Genomic DNA, 18,299 nt, shown 5'->3' with positions numbered 1-18,299 from the left:
GATAATTTGGCAGGCCCCCTCCATTACTTGTAATCTGAAACTTTTTTCATGCAGAAGTAAGAGTAGCAATGTGTGAAAAGTGATATTTGTCAATATCACTTTTCACAGAAGTCTTAGCACCTCATTGCCAGCAGCAGCAGAAGTAAGGGTGGCAATTGGGAGCTAGTAAGTCTGCTATGAAAAGTGATATTAACAGAAAGAGCTTTCGTGAGCTACAGCTCACTTCATCGGATGCATTTTATTAACATATTAACATAGTTTCTTTGCACCCCTGCCCCAGAGAAACTCTTGTACCTCCCACAGTTTGCGCACCACTGCCTTAATTTTTCAAAAAATATATTCTGTTACTGTATCTCATGCACCACTAGGGGGCAATCACACCATAGTCTTGTGTTTTCTGTAGTATCTGGCTGGTGAATCTTGCCCATATGCTCAGGGTTTAGCTGATCGCCATATTTGGGGTCGGAAAGGAATTTTCCTCCAGGGCAGATTGGAAGAGGCCCTGGAGGTTTTTCGCCTTCCTCTGTAGCATGGGGCACAGGTCACTTGCTGGAGGATTCTCTGCTCCTTGAAGTCTTTAAACCACGATTTGAGGACTTCAATAGCTCAGACATAGGTGAGGTTTTTCGTAGGAATGGGTGGGTGAGATTCTGTGGCCTGCGTTGTGCAGGAGGTCGGACTAGATGATCATAATGGTCCCTTCTGACCTTAGTGTCTATGAATCTATGTTGTATTTGGACAAGGTCGGAGGACCGCTGTCCTGACAATCCTAGTTACAGGAGCTGTCAATTTAAATGAGTTTGTACGATGATGGCTAAAAGTATCCTCTCTGTGTTATAGCAGTGGGATGCTGTATTGCTTTTTAATGAAACTTTTACTAAAAATCCTTTCCTCCCAGAGCAAGTGTACATACAGTTCCCGCGATGGCTATCAGAAGTGAGGTTGTGTGGATTAAAAATAGGAACATATACATCCTGAGATTACTGTGTATTCTATTTGCTAACTATTTTTCTCCTTTCAAGGACAATAAAGACTGGAATAAGCTGATTCAGGATGCTCAGAGAAGAGGCGCTATCATCAAGACTTGTGACAAAAACTATAAAAGGGATGCTGTTAAAATTCTGAAGCTCAAACCAACATTACAGCGGCCACTCTCCTATCCTCCTACTGCTGCACTGTCAGAGAAAGCTACTCAAATGCCGGCATGTTTGGGCAGTGATGGGAAGAATAAGGTCCCCAACAGAAAAAGCAGCAATGACTCTGGAATACTCTCGGCCAGTGCTGGCCTGTCAGCACAAGGCAATGGAGTAGTCCGGCAGGCACCAGAGTCTCAAGCTTTGGGTTTCAAAGGAGTCACTCTTCCCACACCGGTGCAGCCTGCTGTTCGAGAGAGACCACGGGATCCAAGACTGGCTAGGAGGGCAGAAGTGGCAGGGAAGGAGCAGGCTTCCAAGAACAGCAATCCATCAGCCCTGAGCAATCCAGATGTGACATTGTCACGGGGACCTGATGCATCGGCAGCTCACTGGGGTCAGATCAGCACTGTGCAGCCTACTGTCTCCAAGGCGGAAGGTTCCAATAAACCCAACCAAACTGTAAGACAGCTGGACATGCCTTTCACTGCTTCCCATACAGCCAGGCAGGACCATGACTGGAGAGTTTCTGTTTCCTCCAAAGAGGCAAGAACTGTCAGTAAAGAAGACCAGAAAGGTAATGAGTGGAGCAAAGACAAGGACTATCGGACCCCTGCAAGCAGAAGAGCATTGGAACAACCCCCAGAGAACAAAGACTTGAGTGAGGCCAAGAGGAGGAAGGTCTCCTATTAGCTGAAATCTTTTTAGGATCAGCTGCAGCTGGCAGCCTTGCCCCCACTATGTAAGCCCCTCCATAACCTAGCCCCGCCCTTAAAAATATGGACTATATTTAAAAAAAAAAAAAGTATCTAGTTCACCCGGAACTCCTTCATATTGCTACTTTTCTACTAACAGATCCAATTTTTTCCATCCCATCACTGACTGTTGGGTGAATTCATACCTGAAAAATTATATCCTTGGAGCTTTTGAACTGAAAAGTTGGGTATTGCTCCATATGTAATGGCAATAAGTTTGAACTATGATGCTAGGAAGTGAAATGCTGTAAATGTTGAATTGATGTATATTTGTATAGCAAAATTATTTTAAGATTTAATTCAGCAAGCTTATTGCTGCTTGTTTCTGTGCCCGAAAGCTAATTTCAGAGTGGAGCAAATTTTTTTTATAAAAAAAAAAACAAACCAAAAACAAAGAGAACCTCACCAGAGATTTTCGGTAAGTCTAGTTTCTTTAATAGCAAATGGGACATTTTGAAGAGGCTGAGATGGTGGTAACAGGTCAGATGGCTTTTGATTCTTTCTGAAATTCCACTGGTGTCTCATGGAAGACAATGAGAAGAGGGTGTGTGTGCGTGAATGTTCAACAGAATTCTACATATGGTGTGTGTATATATATATAATTTTTTTTATTTCACTTCCCCATTTTTTCATAGGAACAAAATATCCTCAGTTCATGCAGATGTGCCTTGAGTCTTACTTTTGGTCCTTACTCTTCAGCTGTTGTCCTTAGCCCTCTGATTGTGACATCAGTTTATTGCAGTTTGAGTCTATAGGCTGATGGCACTAACTGTGGCTCAAGGTACTGAGCTCCCACTGAAGTCGGTAGTAGTTGAGGACAGTCAGATTGCATGAACCTGGTTAGGCCTATTGGCTCCAAGTGAGGAATAAGCAGCAGAAGTTTTTGAAATCTTTATCAAAGATCCAGTCAATGCTTGATGATGATGATGATACTTGACTTGCTTGGTAACAGAGCACTTTGAGATCTGCAGAGATGAAAAGGCTAGCTATGTAAGAGCTAAGTATGATTATTACTATTACTGGATTCTGTTTACTCTGTAGATGTAGAATATCTAACTGGTAAATGAATAAAACTGCAATAACTATTTTTTTTTTTTTAAAAAGCCCTGCTCATGGGCATGTTTTTGTAAAAGAACAAAAAAAAAAAGTGCAAGTGGAGTTGTTTCTAAATAGAATGTGTTCAGAGTAAGGCATCGGTTGCTCTTTCAGGAATATCGTGAATGTCTAAGTGTATAAAGAAAGTGAATAACATCTGTTTTGCATAGAGACAATACAGAGCTCATGTTTTGTTTGCGTGTGTTCATTTAGCACTTTGACGATCTGTCACTGGCTAGAGCCAGAAGTACTCTGGGCAAGCAAGGTGCAAATTTTTTCTGTGGACCTTTGGTGATGATGCAGCTCATTTTCAACTTGCAAATACCTCTACTATGGCTTTTCTAAGTTTGATCTGAGAAGAGATTACCATGGTATGCCAAATCATTTCATGTTGTGGACAAATGACACCTCAGAACTAGAAGGAAGCCATCAAACTTGCTTTTATATGTGAGCTCTTGTGAGATAGAACCCAGCTTTCTTAAGATGCAAAATTAAGACCTAGCTCCATTAAATTAATGGGAGCAGGTTCTCAGCACATCTACTGAATGACTTATGCTCACCACTGCACACTAGTGTTTTGATTCCTTTACCATGCTGGTCTTTCCAGTTTCACCACAACATAAGAAAATGGGCTAAACAATTGTGCTAATGGTTTTGTTTAGGTCTCTCTCCAGATACTTTCATTGCAGTGATTAATGTTGCCTTCTTCCTTTCATACTGACAAACAGCTGCGTGGTGGAGGTGTCAAAGCAAAATATAGAGATGACATAACTACTGTAAGAAGAATAGGACAGTAGTCTACATGGCAAACTGTAAATTGAACTGGTATGAATTCACCTATCCGAGCTTGAAATAGATGGGCTTTACTAGTGACAGCTGAGTGACAGGTATATTGAAAGGCTGTATCTCCTGTAGCGGCATGGCGCAGCTCATGACCTGCTATTCTCTATTACAGTGATGATAAAGAGAATAAATGGGCTAAATTCTGCCCTTAGATAAGCACAAGAAATGACGCCAATAACAGATGTTGCCCACAAAATTTGAGGGCAGTATTTAACCTTAAAGCTTTGTTTCGTATGTATACTACATTAATTGCTAGCACTGTACGCACCTTAAACTGTCATGAAACTGTCATGTTCAGAGTAGTGTATGATGTAACTTGCGTTTGCGGGGAGTAGAGCTGTTAGAATGAGCCACTTGTTGTCATACATTAGAGATCTCTGTATAACTCCTAGTTGAGATTCATGCCCTGTGTGTATCTATATCTAGGCTAAATAGGAACACTTTGAAATACTGTCTCCCTTATAAACCTGTTGTATCGGTGCAGTATTGGTTAAAAAGGCAGGGTTAATCAGCAAACCAATGTAGTTCCTATAGCTATGGAAACCATGCAGTGTATATTCATGTAAAAAAACTGAAGACAAAGTCAGTCTAAATCAGGGAATGCTTTTCTAACGATTAACTGGAAAACTGTTTGTTTGTCAAGCAAATCTTAGAACTCTTCCAGTCTCCTTTTTGTCAAATCAGCTGCACGTTCCAGAATGTAAGTTCTATCCTGAAAATAACGCTTGTCAGGTGCTGGAAGGAATTTTGTTCTGATGTCTTACATTTCCTTTGTGGCATTACATCACCCATGCTTTGTATATTTTAGATCTCCTGCCTCTGTATAGGGAGAAGTGATGAGCTGTGCCATTTTTACTACGCAGGGATAAGTGGCTTGTGCGTGCCTATCTGTACCCAATAAATCCTGTATTACACGCTCTATTGCTTAGTGGAGTTGTATAACTTCTCAATAAACCCTGTTTGATTGAGAGACTGCAGTACCGTTCCAGTTTACTCCCTCAGCTGATGCAAGGTTTTATTGCCTTTACTTGCTTTGTATCTGTTGCCGCTTTGTCCATCATTTCTCTGCACTAGCTCATTCCTGCCACATCAGTCTGTTAATGCTCTATTTTGTTTTTGAATAAAAAAATGTTTGAGTTGAGTTCTCTTTATGTTGAGCATTTTTTCTCTTTATGCATAGCCCAGTATTGGTTGCTTTTAGTAAAAATGAGAGTTCATGTGGAGTAGATTAAGTTTTTAATTAGTATTTTTCTTCCAGCTATATACATAACACTTAGTGTAACCAGCAGGCAAATTGTGATCCAAGGCACTTTCTTCACTTAGAGAGTTTAGACTAAATGTATTACAAAAATAAAACCTATGCCAAGATGCACACTGATATGGTGCAGTTTTAACGTATTTTCACCTCAACTATTTCTTTTGCCCATGCATCATGTAATCAACCTTTTAGTAGAGACTGATGAACATACATGCAATCTACATTATGTTGTTTTGTTTTCTCCTCCTTTGACTGATCTGGCCAATCCCTCAACTATGCAAGTAGTCTTGTACTATTCTTTCTCATGTATTCCTGTTTCAGAACTAGTAAGTGGCAGAATAGCCATCTGAAGACCCCTGCCCTCTTGCATGTGTATTGCCTAGATGAATCATTAATGAATGAATGTATGGAAGACTGACTGCATGTATTTTAATGTGAAGCAGTTTAATTTGATCTTTGGACCAAATAAGTTTGGAGGAAGAAACTTTAAATGTTTGTAAATCAGTGGCTTCTGTTTTTTTCCAGCTCATTGGCTTAATTTTCAATGTTATAGCGGCTCCTTTGTGGTGCTGCTTGTCATTTGATATCTCTGAATAATAGAATGGGAATCCCTTGTGCTTATAAGTGCTGAAATATACTCTGTCCAGAATAGGTGGCCTTCTTGTGAAGGTGGAAGAGAATTGCCCTTAGAGAAGAATCAGACACTGTCTGTTAAGGTGGTATCCAAACATTGCCTAATACGAGTATCTTCCTTTTGCAGATTTCAATGCAGTTATACAGGATAAAGCACCATAACCTGTCTGGCACTCAAGATACCTCCCTTCATGGTATCTATACAGAAGTCAGATTTACTAGCCGGATAAAAGCAATAACCCAGTTCAGGAAATGCAGTCATACCTGGTACCTTAATTTTTTGTCACTTGTGTGAAGTGCTTGGCATTTGACTGTTACAAGTGCACCCAAAGCCTACTTAACTAAACTTATTGGAGGGGGGAAGCTGTCCACATGAAATTAAAAAAAAAAGTGTCCCACTGTCAGTAACACAGATCCAGCTCCACTGGTGGTAGCAACATTAAGTGCTCTATAGTAGACAAGGCTCTCATTGCCATGTATTTTTAACATTTTCTGTCTAAATCTACTTTGACTAGATCTAAACCACACGCCACTAAAAACAGCAGCAGCCCCCAGGGCCTTGTCTGCTTTCGAGCTCTCAAAGCCACTATAAAACTGGGAAAGTGGTGGAAGAATTTTCAGAAGAAAACTCTAATGTAGACAAGTCACGTGTGACTTGCTGATTTGAAGGCAACTTGGTCCAGTGGACAAAACAAAGGAGTGGGCATTGAGGTATCTGGGTTTGAGTTGTGCTACTGACTCAGAGGGCAACATAGGGCAAGTCACTTATCCTCTGTGCCTGTTGCCCAGTGTCTAAAATGGAAGTAATTCTTCCCCTTCTTTATAAAGGGTCTTGATCTCTACTGATGTCATGTAAGTGCCAAGTATTGTGTATTTCCAGGTAAAAAAAAGTGATGAGGCTATAGAGCATGTCCCAGTAAATGAAGGGTAAGGCAAGATTTATAAATATGTTGTAGTTCCCTTTTTAAAGCAAATGTTAAAAATCCAGGGACTTCAGTCTTTTTTTTTTTTTTTAAAGCAACCATTTGAATGTGCAAGCTGATATCTGTACTTTAAAATTAGGGCATAACCTTGTTCTAGTAGTTGACAGCTGAAGGCTAGTTGGTCATTTGCAAACTATATTTACTCTAGCAATACCACAACAACCAGAAACATGTTTCTAAAATGGCAAGACACTCTCCTCTATGCTGCATGAATAAATAATTCAGAGATGAAACAAACTGCTATATTGTAATTGGGATTTATGGTGCTAAACCATAGAATACAATGTCTATCCACAAAGGTTCCATTCCCAAGTCATATATAAGGCCTTTCTAAATCCCTGGAAAAATCCATTGCACTGTTTTCAGTGCAAATCTAAACTAAGCAGTGTATTGTATATTAAATGCCTCTGAAAGATGAAGCCTGTTAGCCATGTGCTCCGGTCTGCTAAGGTACAGACTCCCTTTCCATTAGTGCCCAGGAAAATCATGGGGAGTGAGAGGTAAATTTATTTTGTACACTTGTTACATCTGGTATGGTTCAGCATGTATAAAACTTGCTTTCTAGACTGGCATATATGACACCTCCCAGTGCCATCTTACTTAATTGCTGTATCAAGTAGAGAATTTGCTCTTCTGCATTGGGATTCAATGCAATCTGGACCTGAGGACCGTTATTGATTTCCGCTCTCTCGCCCACTTTAAACTCCCAAATCACTGCAGAGTTGCATGGGCTTTCCTTTTAGAGTCTATCACTCCTGCTCCTGGCTAACCGAGGGTCACTTTAGAGCCACTTTGCAAAATTCTCAGGAACCTTTAGACTTCCCCACCATTATGGCCCATGACAACAGATTTTTGACATTCCTGTCCCCCCCTTCTCCCCCCTTACACTCCCCCACCCCAAAATCAACACTTTTTCTGGGCAAGCAAAACTGTACAAGTCTATTTTAGAGCCACTTGAAACTCTCCTCTGCCCCTGGTGCCTAAATGTGCCACTCCCAACCAACTCTTATGTGGCCCCAGCAAAACACTCCAGGTCTGGCCAGGGACTAGCAACATTTCCTAGAAAATGCTGCTTTAAGTATCTTTAGTGCCTAACTCTTATCTTATTTAGAACTAAGAAAACACTGAGCTGCTGCTTTTATTTACACTTGGGGCATTTCATGAAAGCCAATTAAAGCACAAAATGTTGCTGATGAGACAAAGTGCTGATAGCATGTGCTGTCCCTTTAATGGTCTGTATTTCCCCCTTTCAGGATCAGCCTTTCAGATTAACTGTCCTGTGTGGCTCTCACAAATTCTAGCAAATGTAGATTTTCCCTGTCTTCAGCTGAGAATGAATATGGTTAAAAGCTTTCTTGGGTGAGTGAATTTGTGCATAAACCCAAACGACTTGATTTTTTTCTTCTTTGCTGTAGCTATGGTGATAGATTCATACTGGCGGCACTATTTAATCATGCCAGACAGCAGGTCTAGGATTGCAGATTTTTTGGTGGCTTTTATTTGGGTAAACAGATTTGTTATGACACCACCAAATAGTTAAAGTTGGAATACAATTTGAGGTAAATAGGAAAAACAAAGGTCTGTCTTAATGCTTGTTTAAAGAGGTCAGCATTTTGCAGACTGATATAATTTTTAAAATAAACAGGCAAACCAACTTAAAATGTTAGTGTGAGTAGATTTTTCCAGGAGGGTGCTGATGCCTTTTAAGGATTTTTTTTGTTAGCCTTCCCACAACTAATATTTCCCTGCCTATTTAAAAGCATAAACTTTTGCTTCATGAATGACTGCAGCTTCTATATGGGTCTTCCTGAATGTGAACATTCATCAGTGGCATGTACCTAAGATGAAGGATGTTTCTTCTTTTTGTATTATAGGAAAGCCATTTCTCTTCTGTGCGGATACCTGTCTTGCATGTTACCTTTTGTCAATATGCTCAAAGCATTGAAGTTCTCAAAGCTTTGAAAAACATTTCTTTTTTTAAACGCTGAATTTGTGATTGGGGAGATGCGTTTTCAGTTGTGTGTCCTTCCTGGCTGCATGACTGCTAAATTTTAAAATGAAAATGGGCTTTCTAAAACAGAACCAACCATAGCAGCTTTGAGTCTGTCTTTATGATGGGACCAGAACTATTCCCCTTGCTTTCTAACTGGCTATTTGGAGTTGTCCTAACCAAAGTCCATGGATCATTTAATTTGCCTTAGAGACAATTCCTTGGTGTCCATGTTTTCCTATGGTTAGATTACTTTAGCGTGGCATCCTCTTCTGTCTAGGTAGGTATTTATAAAGAACCCAATACTAGGTGATAGGTACCATGGTTTTTTTCCATTTTTTTTGCACCATGACTTCAGCAGCTGTAAAGTGTGTTGTATCCCCCTTGTGGCTACTCTAAGGATAACAGCCTACTTTTGTTACTAGCTAAGGAGGTGCTGCTTCGGCTCAAGTTATAGAAGCCCATGTGTCGGTACTGAAGGTACGTGGTCTAAACCCTGCTGCCAACCTGTGGTGAGAGGGTCATAACATCATTACTGCTTATTTCTCTCTAAAGCCATGCAAGGAAGCCAGGGACATCTTTTTAAGGATGCTGTCTAATGCAATACTGCCTCCTGTCCAGCAGCCATTTGCACAGAGTCTCTAGCTGGTCAGTTCCCAACAGTGCCACCCTTGATTGCTTTTTTCCCCCCATGGAAGCTTTTGTTGCTGTTATAAATGTTCCAACTTCCAGTGCAATAAAGCCACTTGAGCACAGAGTGGGAGTTCCAGTAGCTGTGGAGTCTGTCTGGGGAAATGGTTTTATGAAGTAGTAAATTATTTGCAGTTGCTTATAATCTAATTTCCTAGAGAAATAGTAGTGTTTGGACAGGGAAATGTGTATTTTCCCCCTCCAGACATGCTTTTAAGGTCTTGATTTAGTTATAGACTCTCCTATAAAAACTACTTGCAAGAATTGTAACTCATGCGGACTTTGTGGTAGAGCAAGAACAAATGGTAGTAGCAAGCAGCATCTAGCAAATCTTAGACAATGTACAGCTGCACCCAAGAAAAGGAGAGAATGCCTCTGCCAACAAGTTCATGAAGTTGGCAGTACTTAAGCTACCTGTACCTAAAGGGTCAATTCGGCTTTTCACCCCTTCGGTGCTGGATTGAATCAAGTTCCATGCTCTTTGTACGTGGGATCTTTCATATGAAAAGATGAGCTCAAAGCAAACAAGACCTCTGGCTTTAATGATTCCATTATACTGTTTTCATTGAGTGAGAGAATTTGTCCTGTCTCTACTCAGGTTTTCCCCTTCTTTTACAAAGTAGTGGTCCTTTGCCATCCTCCACTGCAGCGGTGGCTACATTTCAGTGGTTCTCGTTGTATATAGTTTTTGAAATACAGGGCTGAAAGATTCAAAGTGTGGTGTTTTCAGACCTGGAATAATCCCACTGCTGGGTACAAGCTATGCTTAGAGCTGCAACGTGGGAAGTAGGAGCGGTTCCTATATGAAGAGTATCAAAAGAGGAGATATGTTTATCTGGGAAAGGGCAGTAGCATGATTCTTTGGGTAAGGATACTAGATATAGAAAATGCCAGTGGAGGACTGGTGGAAAAATAACTTCTGAGCTACCTCAGGCTGAAACCAGAGCATTGTAGTTGCTCAGGGAGAAGAGATCTAAAGCATTCAGCTAGGGGATCACACTGGTTGCTCAGTTTGCAAATTATATCATGTATTGCTTCAGAATTCTCCAGCCCCCTTCCATGTGAATGGCTTAAAATACTTTCCCCTATTGTAGCATGTCCATGAGCTTTAAATCCCTTTCCATATTTGAACTAACACCTGTGAGTTTACATTAAAGTCCAAGGTTGTGGCTGCTTGTGGCTTTAATAAAATTTAAATTCCTCCGATCTTAAAGACAAAACAAACCCCCCCCAGAGGGTGCATCTTGGTATTTGAGGCAGAAAACACAGGACATCATGTATCAAAAAATAAGTCTTTACCTGTAATTAAGTCTGCACGCAAAGGAAAACATGGTGGTCAAGCAGCAATTAATAGTTGCTTTACTGTAGGATTATACACCAGAATCAAATGCTCATGGTAAAATGTCCCTTTAAGTTTTAGTCCTTTTATAGCATTTAATTCAAACAAAAATAATTCTCTACCAAAAAAGTATTTGAACCGTACACTATACGGAAATGCCTGGATAAGACATTGCACTCTGATATACCATGCGCACAATGGCCTTTTTGTTCTGGTCAAGTGCAAGAAAAGGAAATAAAAATCCAACAACAAAAATACAAAACTTAATAAATTCAGCAACTAGATTTGTAGGCAATGGTATCTCTAAGGTCCGGCCAGGTCAACAATGAAACATGGGACTATGTAGCAAGGATGGACCAAATAGTCCCCCAGGGATGCCTTGGACTCCAGTCTCTAGGGCCATGGGGCTCTGGAGCAATTAGGACTGGTTCTTTCAAAACAAGAAAGAAAATGAAACTACTGAAAAGTTTAAAAAAATAATAAATCCTTGGATTGCGGCACTGTTTTGGCAGGGTCCCCCATGCCCTGGAACCAGAGCCCCCCTGTGCGAAATGGGGAATGAGTCACTGCTTTTAAGGAAGTGTGGGTGACAGGAGTCCTTTCTACTGACAGCAAGGTCCTGCCACTTCTGCACAACGGCTGTCACAGTTCTCTCCCTGCAGCTCAGCAGCCAAGTCCATGCTGCAGCCACCTCTGTCCGGGGTGCGGATGTTTGAGCAAGGTTGCTGCTGGTGGAGCGACAGGAGTCAGCCCCTGAGATATGGTGCCTCCCTGTGGACAGGGGCCTGAATGACATCATGGAAGTCCAAGAGTAAAGGAAGGCTGAGGAGGTGGTGCTATGGAGGGCTATCTATGACCTTAGTCTCCTAGCCTCCTCTTTCCCCCTGCCCCCTCTCCCTCATAATGCAGCTTGACTTTGCTCCCTTGTGTTTGCAATTCAAAAGTCCAACAAGCATCGCAGCTGGAGGCTGAGTGCACTGATGAGGAAGAAGGTTAGGCTGAGGTATGTGCTGGAGGCAGAATTGCAGGCCTTGTTGTCAGAGTCACATTTGGATTGCTCACACAGGACACCTTTGTAGCCAGCAGGGCAGATGCATCTCTGGTTCTGGTAGCAGGTGCCACCATTCTGGCAAATCAAGAGCTCCTCGTCACAGACATTGGCTGCAAGGTGAAGAGGGAAGAAAGAACATGGGGAATTACTCCTGGATACCTACAGCCCTGGGGCCTTAAGATTCTGCCCTCTGCAATAACAAAGGTTTATTGCCTTCAATTTAATTCAGGGATGTTGAAGGCTGCGCCATTGGCCTCTCATAGGGAACAAGGTGTAGCTGAAAAAGTCTGGGTTAAAACTAACTAGAAGGTGTAGAAAGAACAGGAGGACTTGTGGCACCTTAGAGAGTAACAAATTTATTAGAGCATAAGCTTTCATGGGCTACAGCTCACTTCATCGGATGCATAGAATGGAACATATAGTAAGTAGATAGATATAGATATATATATATATAGATATAGATATAGATAAACACACACACACACACACACACACACACCCCCATACAGAGAATGTATAGGCTGGCTTTTGCTGGGGTCTTTTTTCAGGCCCTTGGTATTAATCCAATTGCCCTGCAACACCAGTGCAAGTCCAAGGCCCCAGACTCATAGGAACAAACCGTGGCTGCAAACTGTGCAATGACATTACATTAATGGGGTGGGACCTCAGCTTTCCACTGCTGTTCTCTTAACAGCCCTATACACTGGGCTCTCTGCAACTACCTCCAATTGGCAGCTGAGCAAGTCTTGCTAAAGACTCCCCACTCCTGCTGGCTCACTGCATCACTCCTGTTCTCTGGCCATGCCGGAGTAAGGGCTTTTCCTTGCCTGGGGATCCTTGGGACAGCTCGCTCTAGCTCATTCCACAGCTGTCAAGTACAGGGGCTTTATGGCTGCTGCTGTGCATTTGTTACCCTGCTACTACCCCCCGGCCTGCGGTACTTACGAAAACAACCCTGTCTCCAGTAGTAATTGGGAAGGCAGTCATCACACTTAGGCCCGGAGGCACCTTCTCTGCATTCACAGTAGCCGGTCTCATTACAGCGGTCGTGCAACGACCCGATTTGATTGCAGTTACATTCTGTCCAAATACATGGAAGCAAGTTACTACACCAGACTGTGCACACTGAGCGCCAGGGAGCTCTCTGTGCCTTTCCGACAGGGCTCTGCATGCTGACAGGGCCTTGAGAAGGGCTGGCAGTGTGAGCTGTCCATTTAATCCTTGACTTTTAGGAGTGAACTGTTACAAGTACTTTACAAGTACCCCACCTTGCTCTGGGCTGCCTTTCCAGCTACAGCAATTTATACACAGATTCTGCTCTACCTTCTACTAAAATGCAGCTTGTTCTGAGCTCCCCAGAAGTGGTGGGAAGGAAAGGCATATTTTGGCCAAGCTTCTCCCCTTACGCAATGTACCACTGGCTCAACGTCCACACACAAGCTTGGGTCTCATGATTGTAGCTGAAGGGTTGACCACACCAAACTACCTGGAAGTCCATTTAATTGCCTCAAAAGTGAAGAGGTGCTCTGAGCCTGTGCTGTTGTTTGGAGGGAGACTAGGTATTTCTAAGTGGATACTCAGTCCTCTGTGTCAGGGGGGTGGGTGGTATTGATTCATATTACCCCAGGGCCTAGCAGCGCTAGTAGTAGACCAGGCCCTTATTACGCCAGGCACTGTACAATGGCTTCTAGGGTATTACAGATCCACCTCACCTTCCTCTGCCTATTCCAACCTCCTTGTGCTAGAGATTTGGATGAGCTGCTCCAGTTTGGTGGCTAGTGTGACCCAGAGCTCAGGTGCTACCTGCTCTGCAGCCTCTCACTCTAATGGGGAACCTCTGTCTCCAGCTGTCATTTTGTACTCCATTAGAGGCCAGCGGGAGTGGGACTGGTTGCCGGGAGAGCAGTTCCATGGAGGTGGCGGAGGAAGTAGATGGGGTGTTGGTTTGGTAGCCCTAGAACTGCAGAGTTGCTGGGTGGGGCGCATGTGGCTGTTGCCGCTCACCTCAGAGGGGGGGCAAGGCAGGCGGGCAAGGGCCTAGATTCTGTACGCAGTTATGGCACAGATGCTAATAGGGTGACAGTGTAATGGGGTGCAGACTCTGCCTTCTCCCACTGGAGCAGTAGGGTGATGAGTAAAAGGAGGAAAATGACAGAAGAGAAATGGAGAAGGCCCAATGCCAACCTTCTTGATTAATTCACATCAGTCGTCCAAGATGTGACTCAGAGCCTCCCAGCCGGGAGCTGGTGTAAAGCTCAGAGGAGAGACGTTTTACTCAGGGCTTGTGGCATGCTGGCAGCATGGGGAGAAGGGAGTCCTCTTCACTGGCTTAAACGAGTCAGACCCAGCAGCAGTGCTGCGTTGCTCAAAGGGACTGGCAAGAGCTGGGTGAGCCCGGTGTGTCCTCTTTTTCTCAAGGCTGAGTGAATTAGTGCCCAGTGGGGCAACAGCCCCAGGGATCATTCAGAGTGCATGCAGTGGGGAAGAGCACAGCAAAGCTGCAATAATTACCTCCACTACTGAACCGTGCCATGGGTGGGGATAATCCAGCAAGAGCCCGATAGCTGGGGCTGGCGGCTAGGCTGGCTCATGGAAGTGGGGATAGCATACCGGTTACTGTGAGTTTGCCAGTTCAAATCCGGGCTTGCCTTCTAGGACAGTGCAAGCTTCCCCTATCCTGGGCTATTAATGCACCTGAACTGAGCTGGAACTGAAATACCTCCTTTGGGAGAGACAGAATTATTTAGTCTTTGAGGCCCATTTACCCCTTGGCAGCTCTGTGCCGATTGCTGACCAGAAACTGGATGGCCACCAGGCTCCGTTCTCTCAGGCCACCAAACAGCCAGTGGCAGGTAACTACTTTCAGCCATTATTAATTTCAGCCATGTGTGAAGCAGCGACCTCGTGAAACTCCCCGGAGAGGAGTGCCCACCCCACGCCATAGTGCCCCAGCTCCTCACCTATGCACACATTCTCGTCGTCTAGCTCTGCCGAGCCGTTCCGGTAGAAGCCAAGGCGGCAGTGCTGGCAGTGCTGCCCCCTGGTGTTGTGTTTGCAACTGACGCAAGTCACCACATTCAGGAAGTCAATGTAGCTGCAGCGGTTGGAGTGGCCATAACACTCGCAGTCTGGTGGGAAGAGAAGTGAGAGAAGTCCCTGGCATGCGGTCATTCCCATGGCACTGGGCCAGAATGGCCATGCACCATCAGAGTTAATAAGGCAGTGACATGAATCCAGGGGACTCAGAGGGGTTCTCTTTTGACAGTACAATCCCTCCCACCACCCACCCTCCAAAAAAAAGAAGGAGACAGCCAGCTGGGTTGGTTGCGGCTCTGTGCTGGCATGTGGACGATCAGGGTTTGAGAGTAACTACCCTGCTCTCACTGCAGGAAAAGGCGGTTTTTAAGGCCTTGTTCCTAAGGTGTAGAGGGGTACACAGCCTTCTAAGCCACAGGCTCGCAATTTTATTTCCAGGAGCAGGGTTTTTATCAGGGTGACTAGTAAGAGCTTTTGTCCTCATTCTCCATTAGACACACCAGGGGATAAGATGGCTAGAAACGTCTGTCTCGGGGCGCTGGCAGTATTAAGGCTCAGGGTGACAAGTTTGCCTGGGGAGCTTGAAGGGATAATGGGGAGCGGACTGGCACAAGAGAGGGGCCGATGTGTGTCTAGTCCATATTGCTAGTTCCACCCCGCTTCAACGTTCTGTTGTCATAGGCAGCGTTGATGTGTCCCTAATCACCAGCAGCAGAATAAAGAGGCTGAAAGGAGCAGAAGGTGCAGTAGAAACAGGCCCAAACTGCAAAGGACAGACCACGTCTGACCTTTCCCAGTAGTAGGGGGATTCTGGAGATTTGTTTCAAGCCTATCTTGACTGTTAGTGTAACAAAGGATGGCAGAGAAACAGAATGCAAGTGACAAGTTGACATGCACCGGGGGGGGGGGGGAAGGGGAAGGTGATGGGGAGGGGAGTGAGATTTGCTTCTATGAAAGAGCCAGGCAGGGTTTTCCCCCACAGTTCACAGTGCCTTTGAGATAAATTGTAAACACTGAATCTCAGTGAAATAAATTTTGCCTGTTCAGTTAATGTTCAAGGAATCTTCTAATTGGGTATTGCTGGCTGTTGTAGGTGTGTGATGGTTATTTTATCATAAGGATTCTTTCTTATAATGATAAATAGCAGATGTATTCAGAGATGAGTGTAACTTCTAGTCTTCGAAGTGTCTGACATCTCCCTGACCCAGGTAGGTGGTGGTTGTGTTTTTTAAAGGCAAGAAAAATCTTGATCACAGGGTTAGAAAGATCCCTCCAAAGCTTGCAGTGTCTTAGTTTCTTTTTCCCACCAACCATCATTTCTCCCTCTTACCTCTAAATGTTTCAACAGGTGCCACTGGGCCAGAGCCAGATTTGAGCCTGATGAGTTTGGGGATCTTTGAAGCTGCTTGGAAAAATTAAAAACATGCTTTTTCTCATCACTTAACACACATTCACTTCCTACCCTGTGGGAGAGCAGCTCTGGTGCTAGAACAATAATGGAGTAAGCCAAGAACATCACGTTGGCATCGCTGAAATCTATTTCTGCTCAAGACAGCTGGTGGCTTTCTACATTTCTCATTTGTTTTTCTTTTTCCCCCTAAAGTTTGGTGCATAAGAAATTCCACCCATAAAAGTGCTCTATTGCACAGAGCTCAGTGAAAAGCAGAGTTATTGTTCCTGGATCCTGCTCACTGCTTTTCATTCCTCTACACACATGTATTAGGTTAGACAGTCAGTCTAAAGATATACAAGTCTAACCATTTAAAAATACCTCTTTCCATGGACTCCATTTAATGTAGGTCACCCCAAATAGCATACACAAAGGTGTTAGCAATTTATAGACTCAGACATGGAGGACTGGAAGGGACCTCGAGAGGACTTCTAGTCCAGTCCCCTACACTCAAGGCAGAACTAAGTATTATCCAGTGTTACCTCACCCAATTAAGACTGAAAGAGCCACTGCTCTAAGGCTTAGGACCAAGCAGGGCTTTCCTAACAGCACACAAACTACCACACCAGCCAGCTAACACACTACAGCAGGAAGTACCTGGCGTCTTTGCCTGCTTCTTCTTGCCAGCAGAGTGCGCTGTGTGTCCTGGTTTGCTCTTTGGAGCAGCTGCATGTGAGATTAAAAAAAAGACACAGCTCAATGCTCGGGAAGAGAGAGAGCATTCCCAGCAGCAGTGGAAGGTAAGTAGCTGGCCCCACCAAGAAGGGGACTTACTCCGAGCTATCCCAGCAGAGAGAAACCTTTGCTGCTAACATGCCCATTATAGCAGTACTTCAGTGCATTACCATGGCGATTACATTCGTGGCCTTTGCTTCCAATGAGAGCTAATGGGTTTCAGTGCCTGCGATGCTTTATCCTTTTAAAACCCTAGCAGGGATGAGAAGAGGCTGACAAACAGGTTTGCTGCCTGGGGGGGGGGGGGCGAGCTATAACAAAGAATCAAGTAATAAACTTAACACTGTTTGTTAAGTGCCCACACTGTGCTCCGTGCTGCACAAGGTGGAAGATGACGTTCTCTTCCCAAAGAGCTTCCAGTGTGAACACAGCTACAGAGCTGCCTAGCTAAGGATTCCACTTACCTTTACAAACATTAAACTTCACAACACGCCCAGGCTGTGGGAAAGGTTCAGTTATCCCCCACTTTACAGGTGGGGAAACTGAATCATGGGGGGGGGGGAGAAGGTAGTGGTTTGCTGAAGTGAGAATCCCAAGGCCGAGTCACCTGTTCTAATCACTATTTCAGGCCCACTCATTGAAAACATTCTGTGACTCTAACGCTCTGCACTTGTCCCAGGGCTGTCCCCTCACGCTGGTGCCAGCCTTAGGTAGTGTAGCTACTTACCGCTTACCTGCCCTATAGGAGTTCTTAGGCCAAACAAAGTACCGTCCATGCTCATGTGCCCCAAGGGGAAAGTTCACCCCAGTGCAAAGGTGTCAGGGAGATTCAAGGTCTTCTGCAGACCCTCTGCACAGGGATGAATTTTACTCTTCATTTCTGTTTAGGAAGACCAGTCAATCAGCCAGCGAGAGCTGGAGTAGGAGTCCCTATGAGGTATAGTTTCAACATGCTTGAAATAGACTTAAAAAGAAAAAAAACCTAGATAACTTGTTTCCTGGGGGAAGGAGATGAGACAAGCCTCTTTCATTTGACAGTAAACAACCTAACTCCTCTCGAATTACAAATGGCTCACCAGCAAAAATGCTCAAGCCTCACGCTGTCCGTCTCTGTATTTTTCCTGCATGTAGCGTTTTCATAGCTGGCTTTCATCTGAGGAGCACCAAGCTCTTTGCTAATGAAGATCTTGTAAAGCCTCCCAAAGGCCCTTGGAGGTACAGTAGGTGGTGGTAGCTCTCTCTTACAATGGGGACACTGAGGCACAAGGCAGTTAAATGACTAGCGCACAATCATATCGTGCATCAGGTGTGGAGCTGGGAATAGGCTCTAGGAGGCCTGATGCGCAATACCTTGTTCTAATCAACAGA

General features: G+C 44.0%; 2 protein-coding genes across 11 annotated transcripts in view; one reads left to right on the top strand and one right to left on the bottom strand.

The window, feature by feature from the left end:
• The window catches only part of SETX (senataxin), a 49,090-nt gene extending 46,110 nt beyond the window's left edge, over positions 1-2,980 (top strand). For all 10 annotated transcript variants that reach the window (XM_043498975.1, XM_043498973.1, XM_043498977.1 and 7 more), the window contains one exon: positions 1,023-2,980. In XM_043498975.1, coding sequence (XP_043354910.1) covers positions 1,023-1,826 — 804 coding nt within the window. In that variant the 3' untranslated portion in view covers positions 1,827-2,980. The remainder of the gene's footprint in view (positions 1-1,022) is intronic.
• The window catches only part of NTNG2 (netrin G2), an 80,657-nt gene continuing 64,938 nt past the window's right edge, over positions 2,581-18,299 (bottom strand). Inside the window, exons 6-8 of the mRNA XM_038375205.2 lie at positions 14,731-14,898; positions 12,716-12,850; positions 2,581-11,880 (exon numbers count right to left, since the gene is read on the bottom strand). Of these exons, the coding sequence (XP_038231133.1) occupies positions 11,657-11,880; positions 12,716-12,850; positions 14,731-14,898 (527 nt within the window). The 3' untranslated portion in view covers positions 2,581-11,656. The remainder of the gene's footprint in view (positions 11,881-12,715; positions 12,851-14,730; positions 14,899-18,299) is intronic.

This window comes from Dermochelys coriacea, chromosome 16 (genome assembly GCF_009764565.3).
Source record: "Dermochelys coriacea isolate rDerCor1 chromosome 16, rDerCor1.pri.v4, whole genome shotgun sequence".
Taxonomy (NCBI): domain Eukaryota; kingdom Metazoa; phylum Chordata; order Testudines; family Dermochelyidae; genus Dermochelys; species Dermochelys coriacea.
This window is presented reverse-complemented; position numbering and strand designations above follow the sequence as displayed.